The sequence below is a fragment of the Neoarius graeffei genome, chromosome 21, assembly GCF_027579695.1.
Source record: "Neoarius graeffei isolate fNeoGra1 chromosome 21, fNeoGra1.pri, whole genome shotgun sequence".
Taxonomy (NCBI): domain Eukaryota; kingdom Metazoa; phylum Chordata; class Actinopteri; order Siluriformes; family Ariidae; genus Neoarius; species Neoarius graeffei.
Window position 1 is genome coordinate 22409294 of NC_083589.1, and position 27913 is coordinate 22437206.

Below are 27913 nucleotides of genomic sequence, written 5' to 3' on the forward strand. Positions count from 1 at the left end.
CTGGACAAGTCGCCAGGTCATCACAGGGCTGACACATAGACACAGACAACCATTCACACCTACGGTCAATTTAGAGTCACCAGTTAACCTAATCTGCATGTCTTTGGACTGTGGGGGAAACCAGAGCACCCGGAGGAAACCCACGCGGAGAACATGCAAACTCCACACAGAAAGGCCCTCGCCGGCCCCGGGGCTCGAACCCAGGACCTTCTTGCTGTGAGGCGACAGTGCTAACCACTACACCACCGACTCACACTCTCATTCTGTAAAATAAATGCATTTCCTCTCTAAACTGTGATTTTGCACATTTCATGGTCATGCCATATATCTTCATCCTGTGAACATTTATTGCACATTCTGGCACACACTGTATAGCCTGGTTATTTATTTAACCTACTGCACATATTATCTTCTTCTCGCACATTCATGTCATGATTGTGTGTGTGTTCACTGCTTCAGATGGGTTAAATGCAGTGAGGAAATTTCACAAGTGTGTGATGAATAAAGTTGTGCTTTCTTTCTTTCTTTTGCTTTGATTCTTCTTCATCTTCATCCTGTGACCTATTTTTGCACATTCTGTGACATACTGTTGACATACAGCTTGGACTTCAAAACAACCTATGCACGTACTCCTTAAATACAACCCTGATTCCAAAAAAGTTGGGACAAAGTACAAATTGTAAATAAAAACGGAATGCAATGATGTGGAAGTTTCAAAATTCCATATTTTTTTCAGAATAGAACATAGATGACAAATCAAATGTTTAAACTGAGAAAATGTATCATTTAAAGAGAAAAATTAGGTGATTTTAAATTTCATGACAACAACACATCTCAAAAAAGTTGGGACAAGGCCATGTTTACCACTGTGAGACATCCCCTTTTCTCTTTACAACAGTCTGTAAACGTCTGGGGACTGAGGAAACAAGTTGCTCAAGTTTAGGGATAGGAATGTTAACCCATTCTTGTCTAATGTAGGATTCTAGTTGCTCAACTGTCTTAGGTCTTTTTTTGTCCTATCTTCCGTTTTATGATGTGCCAAATGTTTTCTATGGGTGAAAGATCTGGACTGCAGGCTGGCCAGTTCAGTACCCGGACCCTTCTTCTACGCAGCCATGATGCTGTAATTGATGCAGTATGTGGTTTGGCATTGTCATGTTGGAAAATGCAAGGTCTTCCCTGAAAGAGACGTTGTCTGGATGGGAGCATATGTTGCTCTAGAACCTGGATATACCTTTCAGCATTGATGGTGTCTTTCCAGATGTGTAAGCTGCCCATGCCACATGCACTAATACAACCCCATACCATCAGAGATGCAGGCTTCTGAACTGAGCGCTGATAACAACTTGGGTCGTCCTTCTCCTCTTTAGTCTGAATGACACGGCGTCCCTGATTTCCATAAAGAACTTCAAATTTTGATTCGTCTGACCACAGAACACTTTTCCACTTTGCCACAGTCCATTTTAAATGAGCCTTGGCCCAGAGAAGACGTCTGCGCTTCTGGATCATGTTTAGATACGGCTTCTTCTTTGAACTATAGAGTTTTAGCTGGCAACGGCAGATGGCACAGTGAATTGTGTTCACAGATAATGTTCTCTGGAAATATTCCTGAGCCCATTTTGTGATTTCCAATACAGAAGCATGCCTGTATGTGATGCAGTGCCGTCTAAGGGCCCGAAGATCACGGGCACCCAGTATGGTTTTCCGGCCTTGACCCTTACGCACAGAGATTCTTCCAGATTCTCGGAATCTTCTGATGATATTATGCACTGTAGATGATGATATGTTCAAACTCTTTGCAATTTTACACTGTCAAACTTCTTTCTGATATTGCTCCACTATTTGTCGGCGTAGAATTAGGGGGATTGGTGATCCTCTTCCCATCTTTACTTCTGAGAGCCGCTGCCACTCCAAGATGCTCTTTTTATACCCAGTCATGTTAATGACCTATTGCCAATTGACCGAATGAGTTGCAATTTGGTCCTCCAGCTGTTCCTTTTTTGTACCTTTAACTTTTCCAGCCTGTTATTGCCCCTGTCCCAACTTTTTTGAGATGTGTTGCTGTCATGAAATTTCAAATGAGCCAATATTTGTCATGAAATTTCAAAATGTCTCACTTTCGACGTTTGATATGTTGTCTATGTTCTATTGTGAATACAATATCAGTTTTTGAGATTTGTAAATTATTGCATTCCGTTTTTATTTACAATTTGTACTTTGTCCCAACTTTTTTGGAATCGGGGTTGTATGTCTATTTTTCAAATTTGTATATTTTAGATTTTTCTTATTTTTAATTGTACTTATATAACTACTTTTGTCTATTTTTAAGTTGTTTTATCTTAACTGTTTTACCATCAACCACCAAAGCAAATTGCTTGTATGTGAGAACATACAGTGTATATAAAAAGTGTACACACCCTGTTAAAATTATAGGTTTTTCTGATGTAAAATAATAAGACAATAAGTAATTTCAAAACTTTTCCTAACTTTAATGTGACCTATAACTTGTACAATTCAATTGAAAAACAAACAAATCTGTTAGGGGGAAAAACATTTTTTTTTAAAAACCCACATATAATAAGCTGGTTGTATAAGTGTGCACACCCTTAAACTAATACTTTGTTGAGGCACCTTTTGATTTAATTACAGCATTCAGTCTTTGGGGGTTCACACCTGCCATCAATTAAAATGACTCTGACTATTCCCAAATAAGGGCGGCACGGTGGTGTAGTGGTTAGCGCTGTCGCCTCACAGCAAGAAGGTCCTGGGTTCGAGCCCTGGGGCCGGCGAGGGCCTTTCTGTGTGGAGTTTGCATGTTCTCCCCGTGTCCGTGTGGGTTTCCTCCGGGTGCTCCGGTTTCCCCCACAGTCCAAAGACATGCAGGTTAGGTTAACCGGTGACTCTAAATTGACCGTAGGTGTGAATGTGAGTATGAATGGTTGTCTGTGTCTATGTGTCAGCCCTGTGATGACCTGGCGACTTGTCCAGGGTGTACCCCGCCTTTCGCCCGTAGTCAGCTGGGATAGGCTCCAGCTTGCCTGCGACCCTGTAGAAGGATAAAGCGGCTAGAGATAATGAGATGAGATGAGATATTTACTCAGTTGCCTCCTCCAGCAAAAGCCAGGGTTCACAGAGAGCTTACAAAGCATCAAAGGGATCTCGTTGTTGAAAGGTATCAGCCAGGAGAAGGGGACAAAAACATTTCCACGGCATTAGATATACCATAGAGCACAGTGAAGACAGTCATCAAGAAGTGGATAAAATATGGGACAACAGTGATATTACCGAGAACTGGATGTCCCTCCAAAATTGATGACAAGACGAAAACTGGTCTGGGAGGCTGCCAGGAGGCCTACAGCAACACTGAAGGAGCTGCAGGAATTTCTGGCAAATACTGGATGTGTACTACATGTGACAGCAATCGCCCGTATTCTCCATATGTCTGGACTATGAGGTAGGGTCAAAGAAAAACATCCAGGCCCAGCTAAATTTTGCAAAAAATAAAAAATAAAAAATACATCAACTCTCCCAAAAGCATGTGGGAAAATGTGTTATGGTCTGATGAAACCAAGGTTGAACTTTTTGGCCGCAATTCCAAAAGGTATGTTTGGTGCAAAAACAACACTGCACATCACCAAAAGAACACCATATCCACAGTGAAGCATGGTGGTGGCAGCATCATGTTTTGGGGTTGTTTTTCTTCAGCTGAAACAGGGGCTTTAGTCAAAGTGGAGGGAATTATGAACAGTTCTAAATGCCAGTAAATTTTGGCCCAAAACCTTCAGGTGTCTGCTAGAAAGCAGAAGATGAAGAGGAATTTCATCTTTCAGCACAACAATGACCCCACAAAAGTTTTGGAATGGCCCAGCCAGAGCCCAGACCTAAATCCAATTAAAGATCTGTGGGGTGACATGAAGAGGGCTGGGCATAAGAGATGTCCTTGCAATCTGACAGATTTGAAGTGCTTTTGCAAGGAAAAGTGGGCAAATATTGCCAAGCCTAGACGTGGCAGGCTGATAGACTCCGACCTAAAAAGACTGAATGCTGTAATTAAATCAAAAGGTGCTTCAACAAAGTATTAGTTTAAGGATGTGCACATTTATGCAACCAGCTTATTGTAGATTTTTTTGTTTTGTTTTGTTTGTCCCCCTAACAGATTTGTTTGTTTTTCAATTGAATTGTACAGGTTATAGGTCACATTAAAGGTGGGAAAAGTTTTGAAATTATTTATCGTGGTCTATTTTTTTTTTAACATCAGAAAAACCTATCATTTTAACGGGGTGTGCACACTTTTTATATCCACTGTACTTGGCAATGGGTTCTGATTCTGATTCTGATATGGGTCTGAGGGTCAGGTGTCCACTTTTGATCATATAGTGTATGTTCTCATCAGTAAAGCTAATATGAATGTATGGATTAATGATAAGTATTCATGCATCCATTCGTTCATATTTAGAAACTGTTTTCTACAGATCAGGGTTGTGGTATAATGACACGAAATATGTAAACTGCTGAGACCACACTTTTCTCCCATTGTGATGTTTGATGTGAACATTAAAGGTCTTCATCTGTATCTGCATGATGTGATTCATTGCCCTGCTGCCACATGATTGGCTGATTGAATTACTGTGTAAATGAGCAGGTGTACAGCTGTTCCTGTTAAAGTGACTGGTGAGTGTATGTCTTACCTGTATAAATACTTTCTATCCCTCAGTTCATCTTCTCCAACCCCCTGAGCAATGAAATAATCGTTTTTAATTCCCAGGATCTTCCCCCAAAACAGGACTCGGTTGAATTTGTAATTTCTCTTCAGGAGGAGGAGAGAAGTGTGTAGTGCTGCTCTCTGCTCGGTGCTCAGGGTCAGCCCGTTCCCACACACTAAATCCAATGAGTACAACAAAGTGCTGGAGTCCATCTCTGTTACCTGATATACAGATTTGCTTATAATGATTATAAAAATCTAAGGTGGTTAATGAGATCACGCTAGTTTGGAACCTTCTAGTCGTAAGTGTGAGTTCGGGGTTGCTACGGTAAACAAAAGTCATGGATACTAGTTGCCATAGCAACACGACACGCAAACGCGTCGACAAGGAAACAGCAGAGTTTGTTTTCAGCTGTGTGTAGGATTTTTATTTTTATTTTTTACTGCTGATTGGGGGCGGTACGGTGGTGTAGTGGTTAGCGCTGTCGCCTCACAGCAAGAAGGTCGGGGTTCGAGCCCCGTGGCCGGCGAGGGCCCTTCTGTGTGGAGTTTGCATGTTCTCCCCGTTTCCTCCGGGTGCTCCGGTTTCCCCCAAAGACATGCAGGTTAGGTTAACTGGTGACTCTAAATTGACCGTAGGTGTGAATGGTTGTCTGTATCTATGTGTCAGCCCTGTGATGACCTGGCGACTTGTCCAGGGTGTCTCTCGCCCAGTGTTGCATGTACTGGGAAATCACACTCAAGTAAAAGTATTGGTACCCTTCCAAAAAATGACTTTAGTCAGTGACTGATCGAAATGTTACTTGAGTTAAAGTCTTAAAGTATCTGACATTTCTTGCACTTAAGTATGACAAGTAATGCAAAAATAAATGTACTCAAGTAATGTAATTAAACACGTAAAAGTAAACAAGCAAAGGCAATCTGAATTTGTAATATTTTTAATATTTTGGTAAACTGAAGGTAATTTGTCACCAATGGTTCATGACAAGCAATTACACTGCTGAAAATAGAGGTGCACACACAACCATTATAAACAAGAAAAAAATAAATTGGGAGAAAAATGAAGCTGCCTATCTGGCATCTGAAGATGGAGACCACAGTTTTGACACTTTTTTTCTCATTTTTTCCCTTTGTTTTTTAAACTAAGAGAAAGTACTGAAAATTAGGCATACATCACACCATTAAGAAAAAAAACATTAAAAAAAAAAGCTGCTACTGTTATTGCACTTTATAAACTATGGAGGTGCATACACGACCAATTGCTGTCATAATAATCAAAAGAAAAAAGTAATTTGGAGAAAACTGAAGCTTATCTGGCATCTGAAGAGGATGACCACAGTTTGAAACCTTTTTTTGAAAAAATAGTACTGAAAATGAGGCATACATCACACCATCAAGACAAAATATAAAACAAAAAAGAGCTGCTACCGTTATTGCACTTTATAAACTAAATCTTAACATTTAACATAGCACCAACAGATTTTCTTTTTGCACATTCAAGCCCCACTTCCCCATCTCCAATACACACTTTTGCCCTTGACCTTTTTATTCTTCCCCTCTAACTTAAACCTCCTTTGAGGTCATCCTTGCACATAACCCCCGCCATCACTTGAAACTGTAAAACTTTCTGTTCATCTTCAAAAGCAGCTGGCTTTCAAAATGCCTAGAATTTAGCCGTACTCTCCATGGGCTGAAAACAAGCCCTGCTATGCTGAACAGCCTTTCGCATGCTGCTGATGCTGGCAGTGGCGTGTTGAGCTTGACAGACAGCTTGCAAACAGAAGGGAAGGACTTCAGCAAGTCCATGTGGTCAGCTGAGCAGGACAGGTAGGCATCCAACTGTTTGGCACCATCTTGTGTCTTCGACACCTGCAGGGACGAGAAGAAGTCATCCTCATCTGATGAACTCGACCTGGTCGCACCCAGCTGGAGGGAGGGATCCTCTATATGCTGCTTGATGTAATCGATTCCTGAAATATAGAAAGTTACAGTACTTAAATGATGCAATGCAACCTTCTACCATGTTGTGATATCAGCCTAAGGAAGTGAAACATTAAAGTATTATTTGAATTTATTTTTTTGCACTCATTCATTGTCCAATTTCATGCACCTACAACAAACATGCAAAACTGTTAATATTACAAAGTGTTGAGACACAAACACACTTTTAACTATATGCATGCCTTACCCATTTTGATGGTAGCGTCATCCTTCGTCCATGTCGTTCGGAATTTGGGAAGAAGAATTGCAGCTGCAACCAGCTCAGCATCCCTGAACATGTGCCCAAAACGGTTCTGAATTCCAGACTGTAGAGCATCAACAAGATGCCTGCAGTACTTCAGCTGCAACTTGACCTTGTCGAGTTTGACCGTCAGCAGGTGGATTGTAGGAAGTAGCCACCCCATTTGTGCATTGGTCTCTGCTTGCAGTATGTTGGTTGCTTGGGCGACAGGGCTCATTACAGCAGCATATTCAGTGAGAAATGCAAGTTCCGCTGGGTTGAACCTGTGTTGACAAAAAAAGAACGCACACGACACCCGGATATTTGTTAGATGGAACCAAGAATTATACATGAACACTAAATAGAAATTTCACAGTTCTGATACAATGTAAAAAAAAAAAGCACCTATGATGAAAAACAAAAAACACTGGAAATCTGTTTTGTTTATCTGTATCTGTTATTCCATATTTACTTTCATAAAAAAACATACAATTCTTAGGTCTACTTACATTGGGACCTTCAGGTCGGTGGCAATAGCTCTTAGGGCCCCCTCTCCCTTCTCTTTATTAATCCAGAGTAGGCGTTCCATGGCCATGAACAAGGAATTCCACCTTGTTTTATTTGGTCTTAGAAGCTGAATGGAACAGACATCTTCAATCATCTCAGCTGCAAGTGTGGATCTTCCACATTTGTTCCATAGGCCGTAACACTTGCCAAACGTTGCATGGTGCAGCTTTTTGTATGCATCATTGGAGGTTGCATTTGTGGAATCTTCACTAGCGATTAGATTTAAGATATAACAAGCACAGCGTTGGTGTCTCGGTAGTTGAAATTCAAAGCCATCATCTTCATTTAGAAGAGCTGCCATATCAACATACTGTACATCTTCGTCCTCATCCACTCCACCATCGTCTTCCTCTTCAGACTGTGCAGACTCTTCAGCTTCCTCAACTCCCTCTGCATTGTTGTTCTCATCTTCCCCAAACACTCGGAAAGCCTTGACAAAGTTTGAACCATTATCAGTGGTCATCCTCACAATCTTGCCTCGAATCTCAAATTCCGCGTGTATAGTATGTCATTCAGAGCATTGGCTAGCAGGTCAAATGTGTGTGAACCCCTCAACTGTCTTCAAGCTAAGGCTGCTGAACATCTTTGAAGAGTCTCAGGGTCAATCCAGTGTGCAGTAACACCGATGAAGCCTCGCCTTCTGACAGACCAACAGTCGGTAGTAGTGGCAATGTGGTCGACCCCCTTCATTGCCTCAGTCAGAGCCGTTTTCATTTGTTTGAAGCCATCATCAATCATGGATGTGAGAGTCACCTGGGACATCATTTTGGCATTAGGGACAAGGTCCTTAACTAATTCTCTGAAAGGTTCCTGCTCAACTACAGAAAATGGCCGAAGCCCATGTACAACGTATTTAACGATGGCCTTGTCAATTCTCTTCTGAGGTGTCATGGTCAAGGACTGTGTTAACGTGGCCTGCTTGCTGGTGGTGGATGCTCCACTGACCCTTTTCCGCTTTGCTGTGGTCAATTCGATGTATTTTTGAACATGGTGCAGATGCTTTCTCTGAAACAGACAAAAAAAGGACACACACTATATTTAGTCAAACTGAACACAAATTAACTCACCCACACATTACTTAAAAACAGTGCATCACATTTACCAATTTGCTTAAGTTGCTAAATAAAACATGCTGTACGCATAAAACATAGGCTTACATAGTGCCAATGATGAATTGGTTGGAATTGAATATTTAAAATTGGACTCATTTAAAAAGAGCATTTAACTTGTGATATAGTAATATTTAGGATAGTAGAAAATCATAGTATGATTTTGTTTAATTTACTGTCTTGCAGTATAGTCTGGATTATCATGAAGACAGTAAAAATTGTTTGAAGAATCTGTGATTTACATCACAGCTTGAATATATTTGAATGTCAAATATTCAAAACCAAACTGTAGGTTATGTCGCCATGGGCATCGCACCAGCTAGCACTGAAATTCGACAGTGTAGCAGTTCACCAAGACAGAATTGCAAGCTTTGCTAACCCTTGCTTTGTTACTTAGATAGCAGAAGCACACACAAAGCTCATTTCAATTGTGTTAATGATTTTTTCCATTTTGAACTTGTATGCCAGTTTTCCCTATTCGTCCTCCTTACACTTACAGCTATGCCTTTCCTTGAGCCGAAAAGGCTCGCAGCTAGGTAGCCTGCTACAGCCAACAAATGCCAAAACCGCGTGGAACCGAAGAACAAAGTTTGTTTGTACAGGAATGCTCAAGGTTTCACAATTGTGTCTAGAATATTCATACTATGGTTGCTGAAATGGGAATATACTGTAACAATTTCATAAACCTAGAACTTACCTCGATGTGTTTCTTTAGATTGGACGGGGAGTTTCTATAAGATAGAATTTCCACGTTTTTTGGAAGGCATAAGAGGCACTTCATTCGATAGGACGAATCCTTCACATCAACGTAAGAGAACATTGTGTTCAAATACGGCCAGGGGTGCTCATCATCAGGTTCCTCTTCATTTGTAGCCGAAGTAGCTGCTGTCTCCGTCTCCTCTTCCATCAGGGCTGTTGATTGCGAAGCTAGCTTTCTGCTGACTGCGTGAAGCCAACAGGTGTAGCCTATTGGTTGTCATGCGCAAGTGGTGAACAAGCCCAGGCACGTCCTGACTTCATTGCAGTCAGTGGGGTTAAAACACATTTTTTCCTTTCTTTTTTTGTAACGAGTAACTAAATGGCTCTTTGAAAATGTATCGGAGTAAAAGTATGCAATTAAGTTAAAAAATATAGTGAAGTAAAAGTGAAAGTTCTCAAAAATTTGAAAACTCAAGGAAAGTACAAAATCTCCCAAAATGTACTTAAGTACAGTAGTGAAGTATTTTTACTTCGTTACTATACAACACTGCTCTCGTCCGTAGTCAGCTGGGATAGGCTCCAGCTTGCCTGCGACCCTGTAGAACAGGATAAAGCGGTTACAGATAATGAGATGAGCTGATCCATTCCTTTTTCGTATGGTTATTCTTTTGTAATGGACCTGAACCGGCCTCGGCGGTCTCACGGGGGACCGCGAAGGAAAGAAAAAATAAGACATATTTTGTTCAGAGCTTCCATGTATGACATAGATGATGGAAAAGTTCAAGATGGGTTTCGAAGGGATCACTAACAGTGAATTTGTGGAGGTTTTGTTGCACAGAGAGCAAACAGGTAGCTTTCAAAATAATACCAATGAACTGGATTCTGAGAGGGGTGAGCTGGCCCCTTTAAAACCCTCACTTTGTACACACTACCTGTTGCTACTGATAAAATGAATGAGAAAATAAATAAATTAATTTTAAAAATTACTTATACAATAGGGCGGCACGGTGGCGTAGCACTGTTGCCTCACAGCAAAAAGGTCCTGGGTTCGAGCCCAGCGGCTGGCAAGGGCCTTTCTGTGTGGAATTTGTATGTTCTCCCTGTGTCTGCGTGGGTTTCCTCCGGGTGCTCCGGTTTCCCCCACAGTCCAAAGACATGCAGGTTAGGTTAATTGGTAGCTCTAAATTGACCGTAGGTGTGAATGTGAGTGTGAATGGTTGTTTGTCTCTGTGTCAGCCCTGCAATAACCTGGCGACTTGTCCAGGGTGTACCCTGCCTCTCGCCCATAGTCAAGTGGGATAGGCTCCAGCTTGACTGCGACCCTGTAGAACAGGATAAGCGGCTACAGATAATGGATGGATGGATGGATGGATGGACTTACACAAGAAAATATACACTTTGGCGGAATGTACACCTATACACATAATATGGCCAAAAGTATGCAAACACCTGACCATTACACCCACACGTTCTTTCCGCAAACTGTTGTTCCAATGAGTTTTGAAAGCACACAATTGTATAGATTGTCCTTGTATGCTATTGCCTTTTACTGGGACTAAGAGGCTATTCACTGGAACTACGAAGCCCAAACCTGTTCCAGTATATTTAATAGTAGGTCCTAGCTTAGGTTTTTTTTTGCTCATGACACGAATGCAGTGAAAAGCAAGCTGGGCAAGTCCTGTTGGATTTTAACAGGGCGCGGGAACTTTGTGCATTGACATACTGTATTCCCAGACTGCACTGTAGACTACATGTAAAGGGTGTGCGCCATCCTTTTATGTTTATGGTATCATTAACATGCATGTTCACAAACCAAAATGATAAGATGCTGCAGCAGGCTTATTGCGTGCACATGTCGGCTGTCCGGCTACTGCTCATATTCATTAATAGGCTGTCCCTGTACTTACTATACCCTATGTATGTACATGGGACACACGCTGTTTTTTGCCTCACTTTGATTTTTACGACAGCGGCTGGATAGGTCTGTGAGAGATGTTGATTTTTGGCAACAGCTCTGAAGAAAATCTGCTTGAAATCCCCTGAGTCTTGGGAACTAAGACTCATTAGAGGACTTGTTCACATACAACTCACACAATCATTGTATAGTTCTCTCAGTCTACAAGACTCAGGAGCTCAGATTGCAGTTACTGACTTTGTATTATAGACATGCAACTCTTGCAGTCTTTGTTTACCGTATAGTTATCTTGATATTAAGCTTTGTCTTAAGTGGCCATTTACATTACCTCAATTTACCTGGGTATATTCACTGTCTTATATGTACAGTGAATGTCCTGAGCAGGAGCTCAGATTGCAGTTGCTAAAATAGTAATAATTTATTGATATAAGGTGTTTTGTGGTCAGTGTACTACACTGTAGTGTCATGTGGTAATGCATTATATGACAATGCAACTTTCATAAATATTACCGTATGTCAGTTGTAATTATGTTCTACGCATTTACCTGCAACTGACAAGATCATTTTCAGTGGTGAATAAAATGGTTTTGAAAGTTCCTACTTTTAAAACATATTTTTGATATAGTAATTTTCTTTAAGAGAGTTAATTTACAACATGTCTCTGACAGCTCAAAATGCATCTGTGGACATTTAAAAACTGCAGAGCTTCCGGGGGCCTCTGGTGGCCCCCAGACCCCCGGCTTTATTGGGTTGACACCCCCCGACTACCTTCCCATTTTCCTGGATCCACCCCACCTTATTCAGTCACACCTGAGTCGGAGCACTGAGCACCCACTTACACATTCATAAAAGACTATTCACATGGTAATAGCATGATAATCACTTTTGCTCTTTAGGTTTTGATTGGTTTCTCTTTCACAGTGTTTTCTTATATTTTCTAAGTTCTTGTCTAGCAGATTTTAGTCTGAATGCCAAATGATATTACTGTGTCTAGTTTTGAGTAATTTTAATAGTCATTTTGTTACAAAGTTACTTGGAATCTTGTTCTCAAAATGTTAACTCTATTATGGAAGAAGAGTTGTATTGTTAATTACTAAATGTCTTATAGACTTATTATAAACATAGTGTAAAAATAATCATTGTTGACATAATGTTTCATGAGTGTTATTATAGTATTATAGGGATCTGCTTTAATATCAACAGATCTTCAATTAAGGTACGTGAAGCCTTTCATCATGGCACAACTTCAGTCTGTTCAGTGTGCTGAGTGCAGGATGTTTAGTCATTCTTCCTCCGTCGCTAGCGATAGCTTTATTTGTGATAAGTGCAGATTAGTTAGCTCTCTGATGGAGAAGATTACAGTATTAGAAGCGCATGTCCAGGCTTTAGAGAAGGCCAGTGAGTGTGAGAACAGTGTAGTTTCTGTAGGGGAAAGTCTGGATGCCCTAGGTGGAGTTAGTAATCCCCCAACTCCGGCATTAGAGCCCTTACAGCGGGGCGAATGGGTGATGACTCGGCGGCATAAGCGTAGACCCAAAGCTACCGCTGAGGCTCACCCACGGGAGCACCACTCCTCTCTGCGTCATGTGTCGAGCAGGTTTGCTCTCCTTAGTGATGCACCCACTGAGAAACCTGAAAGAGCTCTGGTTATAGGGGACTCTATCATACGGCACGTGAAATTAGCTCACCCTTTAGGGGCACCAGCAGCTTTAGTTAGGTGTATACCGGGAGCCAGGGCGCCGGACATAGCAGGTAATCTTAGGGTCCTAGGCAAGCACAGGTTCTCAAAGATACAGTAGTTATCCATGCAGGAGCTAATGATATATGCCTTCGTCAGTCTGAGGCTACTAAGAGTAACTTTGTAGAGGTGTTTAAATTAGCGAAGGTGATGTCCGATGCTGTAGTATGCTCTGGCCTCATCCCAATATGGCATGGCGATGTAGCTTACAGCAGGTTATGGTCGCTGAACTGCTGGTTGTCCAGGTGGTGCTCTGAAAACAGTGTGGGCTTTATAGATAATTGGGCTAATTTTGAGGGCACTGCTGGCCTGTTAGGGTCATTCCACTCGGGAAGGTGCTGCTTTCATTTCCTGCAGCATAGGTTATAGTCTCAGAACAGGCCTAGTTAACTTCTGACAATCAATCCAGAGGCAATGCCAGGGAGCAGACGAACAGGCTAAACCGACTGTCTGCTAGCTGCAGAGAGTCTTCACTCAGGGTCCACTACATCAAGACTGTGTCTGTTCCCTGAGCTCAACAAAAAGGTAGAAATATTCAGAGAGTTTGTTCCAGTAACCTAATCAATATAAAATTAGATCATACTGACTGTACAGCTGCTGCCAGCACCTTTGATCTAAAGGTGGGGCTATTAAATATTAGATCTCTTACATCTAAAGCGCTAATGGTTAATGAACTCATTACTGATCAGGAGTTTAATGTACTTTGTTTAACTGAAATATGGATTAAGCCAAATGAATATACCGGTACAACCCCAATTCCAAAAAAGTTGGGACAAAGTACAAATTGTAAATAAAAATGGAATGCAATGATGTGGAAGTTTCAAAATTCCATATTTTATTCAGAATAGAACATAGATGACATATCAAATGTTTAAACTGAGAAAATGTATCGTTTAAAGAGAAAAATTAGGTGATTTTAAATTTCATGACAACAACACATCTCAAAAAAGTTGGGACAAGGCCATGTTTACCACTGTGAGACATCCCCTTTTCTCTTTACAACAGTCTGTAAACGTCTGGGGACTGAGGAGACAAGTTGCTCAAGTTTAGGGATAGGAATGTTAACCCATTCTTGTCTAATGTAGGATTCTAGTTGCTCAACTGTCTTAGGTCTTTTTTGTCGTATCTTCCGTTTTATGATGCGCCAAATGTTTTCTATGGGTGAAAGATCTGGACTGCAGGCTGGCCAGTTCAGTACCCGGACCCTTCTTCTATGCAGCCATGATGCTGTAATTGATGCCGTATGTGGTTTGGCATTGTCATGTTGGAAAATGCAAGGTCTTCCCTGAAAGAGATGTCGTCTGGATGGGAGCATATGTTGCTCTTGAACCTGGATATACCTTTCAGCATTGATGGTGTCTTTCCTGATGTGTAAGCTGCCCATGCCACACGCACTAATGCAACCCCATACCATCAGAGATGCAGGCTTCTGAACTGAGCGCTGATAACAACTTGGGTCATCCTTCTCCTCTTTAGTCCGAATGGCATGGCGTCCCTGATTTCCATAAAGAACTTCAAATTTCGATTCGTCTGACCACAGAACAGTTTTCCACTTTTCCACAGTCCATTTTAAATGAGCCTTGGCCCAGAGAAGACGTCTGTGCTTCTGGATCATGTTTAGATACGGCTTCTTCTTTGAACTATAGAGTTTTAGCTGGCAACGGCAGATGGCACAGTGAATTGTGTTCACAGATAATGTTCTCTGGAAATATTCCTGAGCCCATTTTGTGATTTCTAATATAGAAGCATGCCTGTGTGTGATGCAGTGCTGTCTAAGGGTCCGAAGATCACGGGCACCCAGTATGGTTTTCCGGCCTTGACCCTTACGCACAGAGATTCTTCCAGATTCTCGGAATCTTTTGATGATATTATGCACTGTAGATGATGATATGTTCAAACTCTTTGCAATTTTACACTGTCGAACTCCTTTCTGATATTGCTCCACTATTTGTCAGTGCAGAATTAGGGGGATTGGTGATCCTCTTCCCATCTTTACTTCTGAGAGCCGCTGCCACTCCAAGATGCTCTTTTTATACCCAGTCATGTTAATGACCTATTGCCAGTTGACCTAATGAGTTGCAATTTGGTCCTCCAGGTGTTCCTTTTTTGTACCTTTAACTTTTCCAGCCTCTTATTGCCCCTGTCCCAACTTTTTTGAGATGTGTTGCTGTCATGAAATTTCAAATGAGCCAATATTTGACATGAAATTTCAAAATGTCTCGCTTTCGACATTTGATATGTTATGTTCTATTGTGAATACAATATCAGTTTTTGAGATTTGTAAATTATTACATTCTGTTTTTATTTACAATTTGTACTTTGTCCCAACTTTTTTGGAATCGGGGTTGTATAGCATTAAATGAAGTGAGTCCTCCTGGATACAGTTATATACACCAGCCTTGTCTAACTGGCAGAGGAGGAGGTGTCACGGTTATTTATAATGATTATCTAGGTATAACACAAAAACCTGGTTATAAATTTAATACATTTGAAGTTCTTCATACTAATATAATGTATGTAGCCTCAAAAAATAGGTCTACCCAGTTAATTCCGTTACTTATTATTTACAGGCACCCGGGGCCATCTTCTGGGTTTCTTTCTGAATTTGCAGATTTTACCTCAGATCTGGTTATTTCCTAAGGCAAAGCTTTAGTTGTCGGAGATTTTAATATTCACTTCGATAACCCAGAAGACCCTTTGAAAACAGCGTTTGTGTCCATTTTAGATTCAGTAGGGATTAATTAGAATATCATAGGATCAACCCATAATGGTGGTCACACCCTCGATCTAATACTAACATTCGGGTTAAACATAGAAAATATAGTCACACTTCCACAGTCTGAAGTTATCTCAGATCATTATCTCATCTCATTCAAAATATGTCTGAGTAATAATATATGCACCTCACCACGCTACTGTATGAAACGTATATTCACGTCAACTACTGCACAGAGCTTTATAAATGATCTCCCAGAGTTATCAACTTTGATTGGGTCACTGTCAGCCCCTACAGAACTTGATCAGGCAACTGAATGCTTAGAGTCAACATTCCGCCATACCTTAGATAATGTAGCTCCTCTTAAAAGGAAAATGGTCAGAGACAAAAAATTAGCACCCTGGTATAATGATGACACTCGCACTTTAAAACAGACCACTCAAAAATTGGAATGTAAATGGTGTCAAACAAAATTGGTAGCATTCAAATTAGCGTGGAAGGAGAGCTTCCTGAAGTATAGAAAAGCTCTTAGTGCTGCTAGATCAACATACAGTATCTCTCCTCCCTAATAGAAGATAACAAAAATAATCCTAGATTCCTATTTAATACTGTAGCAAAATTAACCAGGAATAAGTCCAGTATAGACACATGCACACCTGTAGTATGTAGTAGCAACGACTTCGTGAATTTTTTTTAATGACAAAATTGAGAATATCCGACAAAAAAATTCAAATTAATAATTTAATGTCAGACAATGTAGGTGACCCTGTAGTTGACAATATAATTGTATCAGATCATAAATTAGAATGTTTTACTCCCCTAAAAGAAACTGAATTACTTTCATTAATCTCGGCATCAAAAGCCTCAACTTGTGTACTAGATCCCTTGCCTACACGCCTATTCAAACAGATAATACCTGAAGTAATTGAACCGCTTCTAAAAATAATAAATTCTTCTCTTAGGATTTGGCTATGTGTTGTGTTCACATGTACTTTCAATTTCATACCACTAGAGGGCGCGGAGACTAATGCAGTACGATACGGAGTAGACAGGAAGTAGAGAGAGAGATACGATAGATGTTCTGATGTTATGTACGTGTATGGAGAATGTGCCTTTTGTTTTGAGTAAAATATCACAACCATTTTGCTTGTTTTTCCAATTCTTGGACATCCAAACGTTACAAATTGGCGACGAGACGACCCAGCGAGCATTTTAAAAGAAAATGGCTTTGAATACACCATTTCCGGATTTTTTTCTGCCATGCCCAGGAGAACCGGCGATTCCTTTCAAGACATGGGTGAGGATGTTTGAGAATTATACGGTAGTAATTAATGCAACTGGAAATGCTTGGCCAGAAGCAAGAAAAAGAGCATTATTATTACATTGTTTGGGCACTGAAGGGCAAAGACTATTTAATACATTACCTGATTCAGGAGATACATTAGCATCTGCTATTACTGCGCTGGAGAAGCATTTCAATCCTGCTATAAATGTGGTTGCAGAGCGCCATGCTTTCAGAAAAAGAATTCAAGGAGCCCAAGAAACAATACTACAATACATTGCTGCTTTAAGGGAACTCGCTGCAACATGTGAATTTGGTGAAAATGGAGATGATATGATTCGAGATCAGCTAGTTGAGCATGTGGCTAATCCTCGCATTAGAGAGAGGCTGTTGTTGAAAGAAAAGCTGACACTGTCTGATGCCATTACTGTAGCCACTCGAATCTGCAACGGAGCAAGCCAAAGCCATGGCAGGGGACAAACCCTTATCAATACAAGTAGTACAGCCAAAAAGTGCAGAATGCAGAAAAATGCCACCACAACAGAGCACCACTCGAATACCACGTCAAGGTCATACTGCAAGACCAGCTTCAAAGCCTGCTTCACTCTCTTCCGCATGTACCTGCTTCCGCTGTGGTTCAGAAAAGCACCTTGCCAATGCCCGTGAATGCCAAGCAGCAAAAGCGACTTGCAAAAGTTGTGGGAAAAAAGGACATTTTGCTCGAGTCTGCCAGTCTATGCCATCTCATTCAGTGAAAGAGGTGGATGTACCTGAGTACACACTTTTGCTAGTAGAAGGAAAAGACACTTCACATAAAATACAGTGCACAGTGGATATTCAATCTGGCCAGACCGTGAAGACAGTGAAATTGACTGTGGATACTGGAGCGTCGGTTTCAGTCTTACCCAAATGCATCTATGAACAATACTTCAAAGACACTCCTCTTCAACCGTCTCTTGTTCGTCTGGTGACATATTCACGAACACCTATCAATGTGCTAGGCTGTATGCAAGCAACGGTTCATATGGATGGCATTCAAGGTCCAGCCAACTTCTACGTCGTGGACTCAGGGACTGCACTAATGGGCAGAGATTTAATATCTACTCTTCACTTGTGCATTGAAGGCAATACTGTTTACACACCATCCAAGTCGCTCTCGCCTTTGCCACCTACAACTTCAGTGCAGCATCTGACCACATGCCCGTCTCCAACACCTATAGGATGTGCTATAGGCTTCATGCATCAGGTGAAGGTGTCACCAACTGCTGTGCCTGTACGTTAAAAGCTGAGACATCTTCCTTTTTCAGTGAGGTCGGCTGTGTCAGAGGAGTTGAATCGTCTCCTCTCAGCAGGTGTGATTGAGCGCATCGACTCTTCCCCTTGGGTCTCGCCAATAGTGGTTACACGGAAGAAGACAGGTGGAATTCGTATGTGTGTAGACCCGCGCGAGCCAAACAAAGCAATCATTGTCGACAGTCACCCTCTTCCTCACATGGAGGAACTGCTTTCCGCACTGACTGGAGCTACGTTGTTTTCAACCATTGATCTGGAAAGTGCATATCACCAACTAACCCTTCACCCAGATTCTAGGGATTTAACCGCCTTCATTACACATGAAGGCCTGTTCCGATTCTGCAGAGTACCCTACGGCCTTGCATCAGCACCAGCTGCATTTCAAAAACTGATGGCCACAGTCCTGAGAGGCGTGCCAAATGTACAGAACTACCTGGATGACATTATCTGCTATGGCCGCACAGCACAAATGCATGACACTGCTCTTGAGACTGTATTGCAACGTCTGAAGAAGGCCGGCTTACAGCTCAATGAAAAGAAATGTCACTTTCGTCAATCCAGCCTGAAGTTCTTGGGTCACCTGGTGACTGCTGAGGGTATCAAACCTGACACGGAGCATTTGCAAGCGATTACACAGGCTCCTCCCCCAAAAGATGCTGCCAGTCTACGCTCTTTTCTGGGTATGCTGTCATGGTATGGGAAATTCATCCCGAATTACGCCACAGTGGTAGAGCCACTCCGTGCCTGCTTACGCCACGACGCCATGTTTGAATGGACTGATGAGGCTCAGGAAACTTTCCTCAGAGTGAAACAATTGCTCATTGACAGCCCTGCACTTGCGTTATTCAACCCCGATTTTCCAACAATAATTTCAACAGATGCATCAGATTACGGCCTGGGAGCTGTGTTCACACAACTACATTCAGACCATACAGAGCGCACAGTGGCGTTCGCATCAAGAACCCTGACACCAGCTGAGAGAAAATACTCTACAGTTGAGAAAGAAGCTCTCGCCTGTGTCTGGGCTGTAGAGAAGTGGAGGACCTACCTGTGGGGCCGGAGGTTCACCCTTCGTACCGACCATCAGGCCCTGACAACTCTTCTCTCTACAAAAGGAGCTGACCGTGCAGGAATGCGTGTAGCACGTTGGTCTGCTCGTCTTCTCTGCTTCACGTATGACATTGAATACCGTGCCGGATCTTTGAACCATACGGCTGACTGCCTTTCACGCTTACCTCTGCCTACCGCTTCCCCTCTCACTGGAGACATGGAACCAGAGCTGGTAGCCTTGTTGTCCATGGCCCCTGTCTCAGTGACTGCTGCTGAGTTTGAAGACGCTTCTTCTTCGTGCCCTGAACTTGCTTCTTTGCGTCAGCAAATTATCCAAAAGTGGCCTCCCTCTGCAAAGGCCATGAATCCAGTGCTTCAGCCATATTTTAAGATCAGAGACAAAATGAGTGTGAAGGACAACTTGGTGTTCAGAGGGTCGCGCCTAGTTTTACCTGTCTCCTTGCACAGCACGCTGATTGCTCTAGCACATGAAGGCCATCAAGGTATTGTTCGGACAAAGCAGCGACTGCGGGATCTGTACTGGTTCCCGTGTATGGACACACTGGTTCGTGCTGAGATCTCCACCTGCTCACTGTGTCAAAAGATGGACAAGTCAGCAAGAGTTTGTGAAGCACCTTTGCAACCTGTACCTTTACCTGAAGGCCCATGGAGTAAGCTGGGAATGGACATAGTTGGACCATTTGAAACTGCATCATGGGACTGCAAGTTTGCAATCACTCTCACAGATTACTATTCAAAGTGGCCAGAAGTCACTTTTGCATCGACAGTCACTACTGAGACAGTCTTGGGATTCCTCGGAAGTGTTTTCAGTCGCTATGGCAATCCAGAATATCTGGTCACAGACAATGGCCCACAATTTATGTCTGCTGCCTTCTCTTCATTCCTCAAAGACCGGGGAATTACTCACATCCATTCATCTGTGTACCACCCTTCCTCAAATGGTGCCATAGAGAGATTCAACAGAGTCTTCAAAGCCTGCATCCAAAGTGCAATCCTTCAGAACAAACAGTGGAAATCTGCAACAACTGACTTCCTCCAGGCATACCGTGCTATTCCTCATGCAATGACAAATGCATCACCATTCGAGCTCATGCATGGTCGCAAAATGAGAACAAAATTGAATGTTCTTGCTCCTCCGCCTGTAACAGCTCATGATGATGAGGTTCGTTCCAGAGTTTCCCTTCGTCAGTCTCACATGAAAAAGTATTTTGATGCCAGACGGGGAGCTCGCACTCCTTCATTCCGAGAAGGGGATAGTGTGCGAGTATGGAAACCTGTACATGTTCCAAAGGGACACCAGAAGTTCTCTACACCAATCAAGATCAAGAGGCAAGTGGGTCAAAGCACCTACATCCTGGATGATGGAAAAACCTGGCATGCTTCCCGTTTGGCTTCTGTACCTGCCAAGCCACCAGAATCTCCAGATCTGCCGATGAAGGGTCTGGAAGAACAAACTGAACCAAGACCTAACCAACAAGCACAAGACCGTCCTGCCAGAGCACGTAAGCCACCAGACTGGCTCAAAGCCTATGAGATCTAAAGTACCTAGACCATTAATGCTGTAATCATTCTTGCATCTTTTAGTTGTTGTTATACCATTTTAATTTCAGATTATGTAGTTTAACAGTCTAGTGTTGACATATATTACTTGTTACTTAATTTTCATTCAAAGTTTAAATTTCGATTCTGCTCTAGAGATTTAAATCTAATAATCAAAGAAGTTTAAGTTTGTGCTGTCCTGTAAGTGGAAGAATTAATCTTTAAGGAAAGGGGGGGGGGATGTTGTGTTCACATGTACTTTCAATTTCATACCACTAGAGGGCGCGGAGACTAATGCAGTATGATACGGAGTAGACAGGAAGTAGAGAGAGAGAGAGATACGATAGATGTTATGTACGTGTATGGAGAATGTGCCTTTTGTTTTGAGTAAAATATCACAACCATTTTGCTTGTTTTTCCAATTCTTGGACATCCAAACGTTACACTATGTACCCAAATCCTTTAAACTAGCAGTTTTCAAACTCCTGATTAAAAAACCTGACCTTGATCCCTGTCAGCTGTAGCCTGGGAAATCCCATGCTGCTTTGCACAATCGTTCCGATCTGAAAAGACAGCATGGAAACTATGGTCTAAAGGCTCGCCTGAGTTAGGGAGCCAATCAGAGAGTGGGGAGGGGTGGAAAGACGGTAACGCGTACTACTCGACAAACGGAAGCTTGTAGTTTATTTGGGATTGTTTACGGATCACATTTAACATGGCGGCGAGCGATATGAACCAAACTTTCGATCAAGCTTTAGACACTGTTCTGAATAGTTTAGAGCGAAAGTTTGTTTTAAAAAAATAACAGCATTTGGCACTACAGTCTTTCTTCGCCTCTTCGTCTTCTTTGTCGCTCTAACTACGTCACCGGGTACAACTGCCATGATTGGCCATGGGCTACGTATACGCCAAATGATAGACATTCGCAACGTCCAATAAACGGCCGTTGACAATCGTAAACCACACCTCCCCTACGAGAAATTCAGTAGGCGGATTCCAGACCATATTTCACTTGTGATATGGTCTGGTGTTAACCAGACTATGTCAGCTGTCCAATTATCGGCCAATATCAAACCTCCCCTTTATCTCCAAGATCCTTGAAAAAGCTGTGGAACAGCAGTTATGCTTATATTTACATAGGAATAACATCCATGAAATGTATCAGTCAGAATTTAGACCTCATCATAGCACAGAGACAGCTCTGGTTAAAGTAGTAAGCGACCTACTGTTGGGGTCTGATCAGGGCTGTGTCTCACTGCTTGTCTTGCTTGACCTTAGTGCAGCATTTGATACCATTGATCATTCCAATCTTCTGGATAGACTAGAAAATGTTGTGGGAGTTAAGGGAACGGCCCTCTCCTGGCTCAGCTCTTATTTAACTGATCGCTGTCAGTATGTTGATATAAATGGTGATATTTCTAGACATACAGTACTGAGGTAATGTTTGGTGTTCCACAAGGTTCTGTCTTGGGTCCACTGCTTTTTTTCTTTATATATGTTACCTCTGGGTGATATTATTCATAAACATTGTATTAGTTTCCACTGTTATGCTGATGACACACAGTTGTATGTTTCTGCAAAACCTGATGAGAGACACCAGCTTAATAGAATTGAGGAATGTGTAAAGGACATTAGACACTGGATGCTTATTAATTTCCTTCTGCTTAACTCTGACAAGACTGAAGTACTTGTACTAGGACCACATGCAGCTAGAAGTAAGTTTTCTGATTACACAGTAACTCTGGATGGCCTTTCTGTTTCTTAATGTGCAGCAGTAAAAGACCTCAGAGTGATTATTGACCCCAGTCTTTCATTTGAAACTCACATTGATAACATTACCCAAATAGCTTTCTTTCATCTCAGAAATGTTGCTCAGATAAGAAATTTAATGTTCCTACATGACACGGAAAAACTAGTTCATGCTTTTGTTACCTCCAGGTTGGATTATTGTAATGCCTTACTGTCTGGATGTTCCAATAAGTGCATAAACAAGCTCCAGTTAGTTCAAAATGCAGCAGCAAGAGTCCTTACTAGAACTAGAAAATGTGACCACACCACCCCTGTCTTATCCACACTGCATTGGCTGCCAATCAAATTTCGTATTGATTATAAAATACTACTATTGACCTTTAAAGCACTGAATGGTCTCGCACCACAGTACCTGAGTGAACTTCTGCTCCTCTATGACCCACCATGCCTATTTAGATCAAAAAGTGCAGGATATCTGCTGGTACCTCATATAGTGAAGGCTACATCAGGGGGCAGAGCCTTTTCTTACAAAGCCCCACAGTTATGGAACAGCTTTCCAAGTAGTGTTCGGGAATCAGACACGGTCTCAGTGTTTAAGTCTAGGCTGAAAACATATCTGTTTAGTCAAGCCTCTTGTTAATGGTGTTTATGAGGTAACGGTGTAGATCTGAAGAGTCCTCAGACATAGAGTGTTTTGGTAAACTGGGATGTATGGATGCTGTCAGTCCCCCACTCACTTGCTCACTCGAGTTTGTTGACGGTGTAGTGGCTGGCTGCTTTATGTTCCGGGGCTCCCTCATGCCTGTGTTACCTTCTGGCTCTCCCCTTTTAGTTATGCTGCCATAGTTAGTTGCCAGAGTCCCTGCTAGTACTCAGTGCAATATGTATACTGTTCCTACTTATTCAGGTGACATTGGGCATACATAACAACCTGTGTTTTCTCTCTCTTCTCTCCCCCCCCAAAAAAAATCTGTCCCTCTGAGTTACATGTTGGTCCTGGGATCGAGATGTTGACCTCTTCTACTCCTTGGATCTGCCTGATCCATCCTGGTGCCCTGTGTCTGGTTGGAGTCTCATCGCATCGCTCCTGTGGAGGCCGGCCCCATGTGAACAGTTGGGGGTCACGCCTGAAGGACGCTCTGGACTCTTGCAGTGGTGCTTTTGTGGCTGGGGACTGCAGTTGACTTGCTGACTTTAGGACTGCAGTTGACTTGGTGACTTTGGGACTGCGGTTGTCGTGAACAGTTTTGCGCTCGGGTTTCTGCTGGTGGGGGGTTTATAGCATCAATGAAGCTGACTTTATGTTAGGACTGTTAATGTTATAGTCACGTTGTCTGTTGTTGCCCAAATGAGGATGGGTTCCCTTTTGAGTCTGGTTCCTCTCGAGGTTTCTTCCTCATGTCATCTGAGGGAGTTTTTCCTTGCCACCGTCGCCACAGGTGTGCTCATTGGGGATAGATTAGGGATAAAATTAGCTCATATTTTAAGTCATTCAAATTCTGTAAAGCTGCTTTGCGACAATGTTTATTGTTAAAAGCGCTATACAAATAAACTTGACTTGACTACCTATATGAGTACCAGTAAGTTGTAACCAACTGGAACATCCTTGCTCCCCATACTTTTTTCTAGACATGGAACTGACCTGTGCGTACTACTGTTTCCTTGGGTATAACTTTAAGCATATTTTTCTTGAATCTTCTGACCTTTTCTTGTAAATTATATTAAATTTGTAGTTTTAGCAACTAATGTCTAATGTAATTTGGCCTTTGAAGATCGCAAAAATATGCTTAGAAATAGCTGAGAAGCCATATCCAGGCATCTAAAGCCCTTCAGCTTCCAGGGGCCCCCAGCCACATTGTTCTGGGCCTTTGGCCTGTCATTTGGACATGCTGAAATTTCGATGGACAGACAACATTTCAGACTTATCTGTACTGTGAAAGTCTGCTTAAAATTCCTTATTTCCCACACTGTAATAACATACTGTATTCCCGGACTGCACTGTAGACTACATGTAAAGGGTGTGCGCCATTCTTTTATGTTACAACAGCAGCTGGGCATACAGTTCTTGGGCATACAGTTGCTGGGCATACAGCCTGTCTGTGAGAGATGTTGATTTTTGCAACGGCTCTGAAGTATATCTGCTTGAAATCCCCCGAGTCTTGGGAACTGAGCCTTCGGCAGCCCCCGGACCCCCACCTGAACTGGCCTGATCTGCCCCTGCTCTGCAGGAAGCGAGCTCCATGAAGACATGGTTTACTAAATTTGAAGTGGATGAACTTAAGTGTTCTGCACAGAGCCCTGACCTCAACCCCACTGAACACTTTTGGGATGAACTGGAACAGTGACTGCACCCCATTTATGTTCTTTCACTGCTGTGATTGCATTTCTATTTGAAATAAAATCTCACAGTGAAATGCAGTGCAGTGGTATAGATAGCTTTTAATGTGGGAACACATTCACTTCTGATGCAAATTCAGCATTTAATTCTTAGAAAGTAATCCTCCACTCTGTTTTTCATTGAAGAGATCAAGTAAGAGCTTGACTGCTGAATGAGCAGAGAATTGTATTATTGAGGCTTCATTGTTGTATGGTGCCCACATGCGCTGTGCAATTTTTTTCATAATAATGTTGTTCCAGAAAGAAAAAAATCCAAAGAAATCCTTGGTCCTCGGTTAAAATCAGTGGTCTTACCACTTAGCATGAACATCAGGCAGTGCTGGAAATTTGGACCAAAATCTTGAAATGCAAACTAAGACTTGTTTTCAATTTCTTAAAACATTAACAGATGGATGACCCAAGCAGAATTTTGCACCATAAGACTATGATGAGAAAATAACAGATATTTCACAGCCTACCACTGAATTTGACAAAGATTTTGTCATCATCTCAAACATGTCACATCCGCGTGTTCACGCCTGGTGCACATTGAACTTCCATTCACACAAATTTGCACTTCTGAGTAGTGCACATCTCAAAGACTAATTACATGCACCTGTCTGGGATTACAGCGTAATCAGTGTGTGCAATAAAGGACACTGTTAACAACATTGCGAAATTTTGCATTCCCAGTGACCCTTAACAAGCCATATGTTTATATTGTCATTCTGCTTCTCAACTCTCATTTTGAACTTTGCCTTTTGTCTGTGCCTCCAATTGTCTGTGCCTTGCTCAACCCTTGCCTGTCCACTGTTGCTGATCTAGCCTGCCTATTTGGATTCTGTCCATTATCTGTAGCCACTTATCCTGTTCTACAGGGTCGCAGGCAAACTGGAGCCTATCCCAGCTGACTATGGGCAAGAGGCGGGGTACACCCTGGACAAGTTGTCAGGTCATTGCAGGGCTGACAGAGACAAACCACCATTCACACTCACATTCACACCTACGGTCAATTTAGAGCCACCACTTAGCCTAACCTGCATACCTTTGGATTGTGGGGGAAACCGGAGCACCCAGTGGAAACCCACGCAGACATGGGGAGAACATGCAAACTCCACACAGAAAGGCCTTCACCGGCCGCTGAGCTCGAACCCAGGACCTTCTTGCTGTGAGGCAACAGTGCTAACCACTACACCACTGTGCCGCCCCTATTTGGATTATATGCCTGCATATTGTTATTTTTACAAAAAATACTCTTCTGCATGTACATCTGACTCACCACCATTTCCTGACAATACTTCACCTCAACATGGATGTAGCAGAAAAGGAGGATCCCCTAGAATTTTTTTTTTTTTTTGGGGGGGCTGATATTCCTGAGGCTGATGCAGCAGCCCTCCAGAAAGGTGTAAGTGTGAAATCTTTCAGCAGTTTGTGCTACAGTAGCTCTTCTGTGGAATTGGACCATATAGGCCCCATGTGAATCAATGAGCCTTTGACGCCCATGACCCTGTCACCGGTTCACCATTTGTCCTTCCTTGGACCACTTTTGGTAGGTACTAACCACTGCATACTGGGAACACCCCACAAGATGTTCCATTTTGGAGATGCTCAGACCCAGTTATTTAGCCAACACAACTTAGCCCTTGTCAAAGTCGCTCAGATCCTTACGCTTGCCCATTTTTCCTGCTTCCAACACATCAAGAACTGACTCTTTTCTTGCTGTCTAATATATCCCACCCCTCAACAGCTGCCATGGTAATGAGATAATGTTATTCACTTTACCTGTCAGTGGTCATAATGTTATGACTGGTGTATGTACATATTTTATGGTACATTTTAACATTGACTGCTAATTTCTAATGTCAAGAATGACTTCTGTGAACAATGCCATGATCTGTCTTCAGTTTACATAAATGCACACACAACTAAATAGCCACTACATACACTGTATGGTCAAAAGTATTTGGACATCTGACCGTCACACCCATACCGTATGTATTTCTTCCTCCAACTCTTGCCACAGAATTTGAAGCACACAATTGTATAGAATGTCTTTGTATGCTATTGCATTACAGTTTAACCTCAACGCCAGTGAATACCTTTGGGATGAACTGGAACACCAACTGCACCCCAGACCTCCTCATTCAACATCAGTACCTGATCTCATTAATGCTCTTGTAGCTGAATGATCAAAAATCCCCACAGTCACACCCCAAAATCTAGTTAAAAGTCTTCCCAGCCAAGTGGAGGTTATAACAGTAAACACAGAGGGACTACATCTAGAATGGGATGTTCAACAAACACATATGGGTGTGATGGTCAGGTGTTCCCAAACCTTTTGTCATATAGTGTAGCTATAGCATTTATATGAGTTGCAGTGCAAAGTGCATCAAACCTAAAGAACATTTTGTGGCCACATTAGGCATCCTCATTACCCCTGGGTCAGAATCTTTTGATAATCTCTATTTGACTTGGCTGGCTGTTTAATTATTACGGCTCTGCATGCCTTATAAGCATAAACCACAATATACCAAAACCTTTCAATTTCCCAAACTGCATCAGTTGTAGTCTGAGCCTACTGAGGCACAGATTTCAGCCATAAAACTGTCAGTGGCGCATATCTGAGTTTACTGACTATTGAAATGGTCCCTATATTGTGTTTTATGTACTCGGGGTCATCTGGTTATTGCCCAACTAAGCCTCTTAAATGTTCTGAAGCTCTTATATGATGCATATTACTTTCAGGCTGTCATACTTTATAGAAAATAAAGCTATGAAATTACATCTCAAATAAATGCATGGATCTATATACACAATTTATGATGCTGCACAGATGTGGTTTGGAAAACTCTAGAAAGAATAGAAATGAAATTGATATACTAAGTTGAACACAAGTCAGTTTTCACTGTCAAAGTCTTGTCATGATTTGCCAGTTT

The 27913-nt window shown here is 42.1% G+C and overlaps 1 protein-coding gene across 2 annotated transcripts in view; it reads right to left on the bottom strand.

Moving 5' to 3' along the window:
- Nucleotides 1-4915, bottom strand: part of LOC132870042 (radial spoke head protein 9 homolog) — a 53258-nt gene extending 48343 nt beyond the window's left edge. For both annotated transcript variants that reach the window (XM_060903586.1, XM_060903585.1), the window contains exon 1: nt 4689-4915. In XM_060903586.1, the coding sequence (XP_060759569.1) occupies nt 4689-4915 (227 nt within the window). The remainder of the gene's footprint in view (nt 1-4688) is intronic.
- Between the last annotated feature and the right edge of the window lie 22998 nt (nt 4916-27913).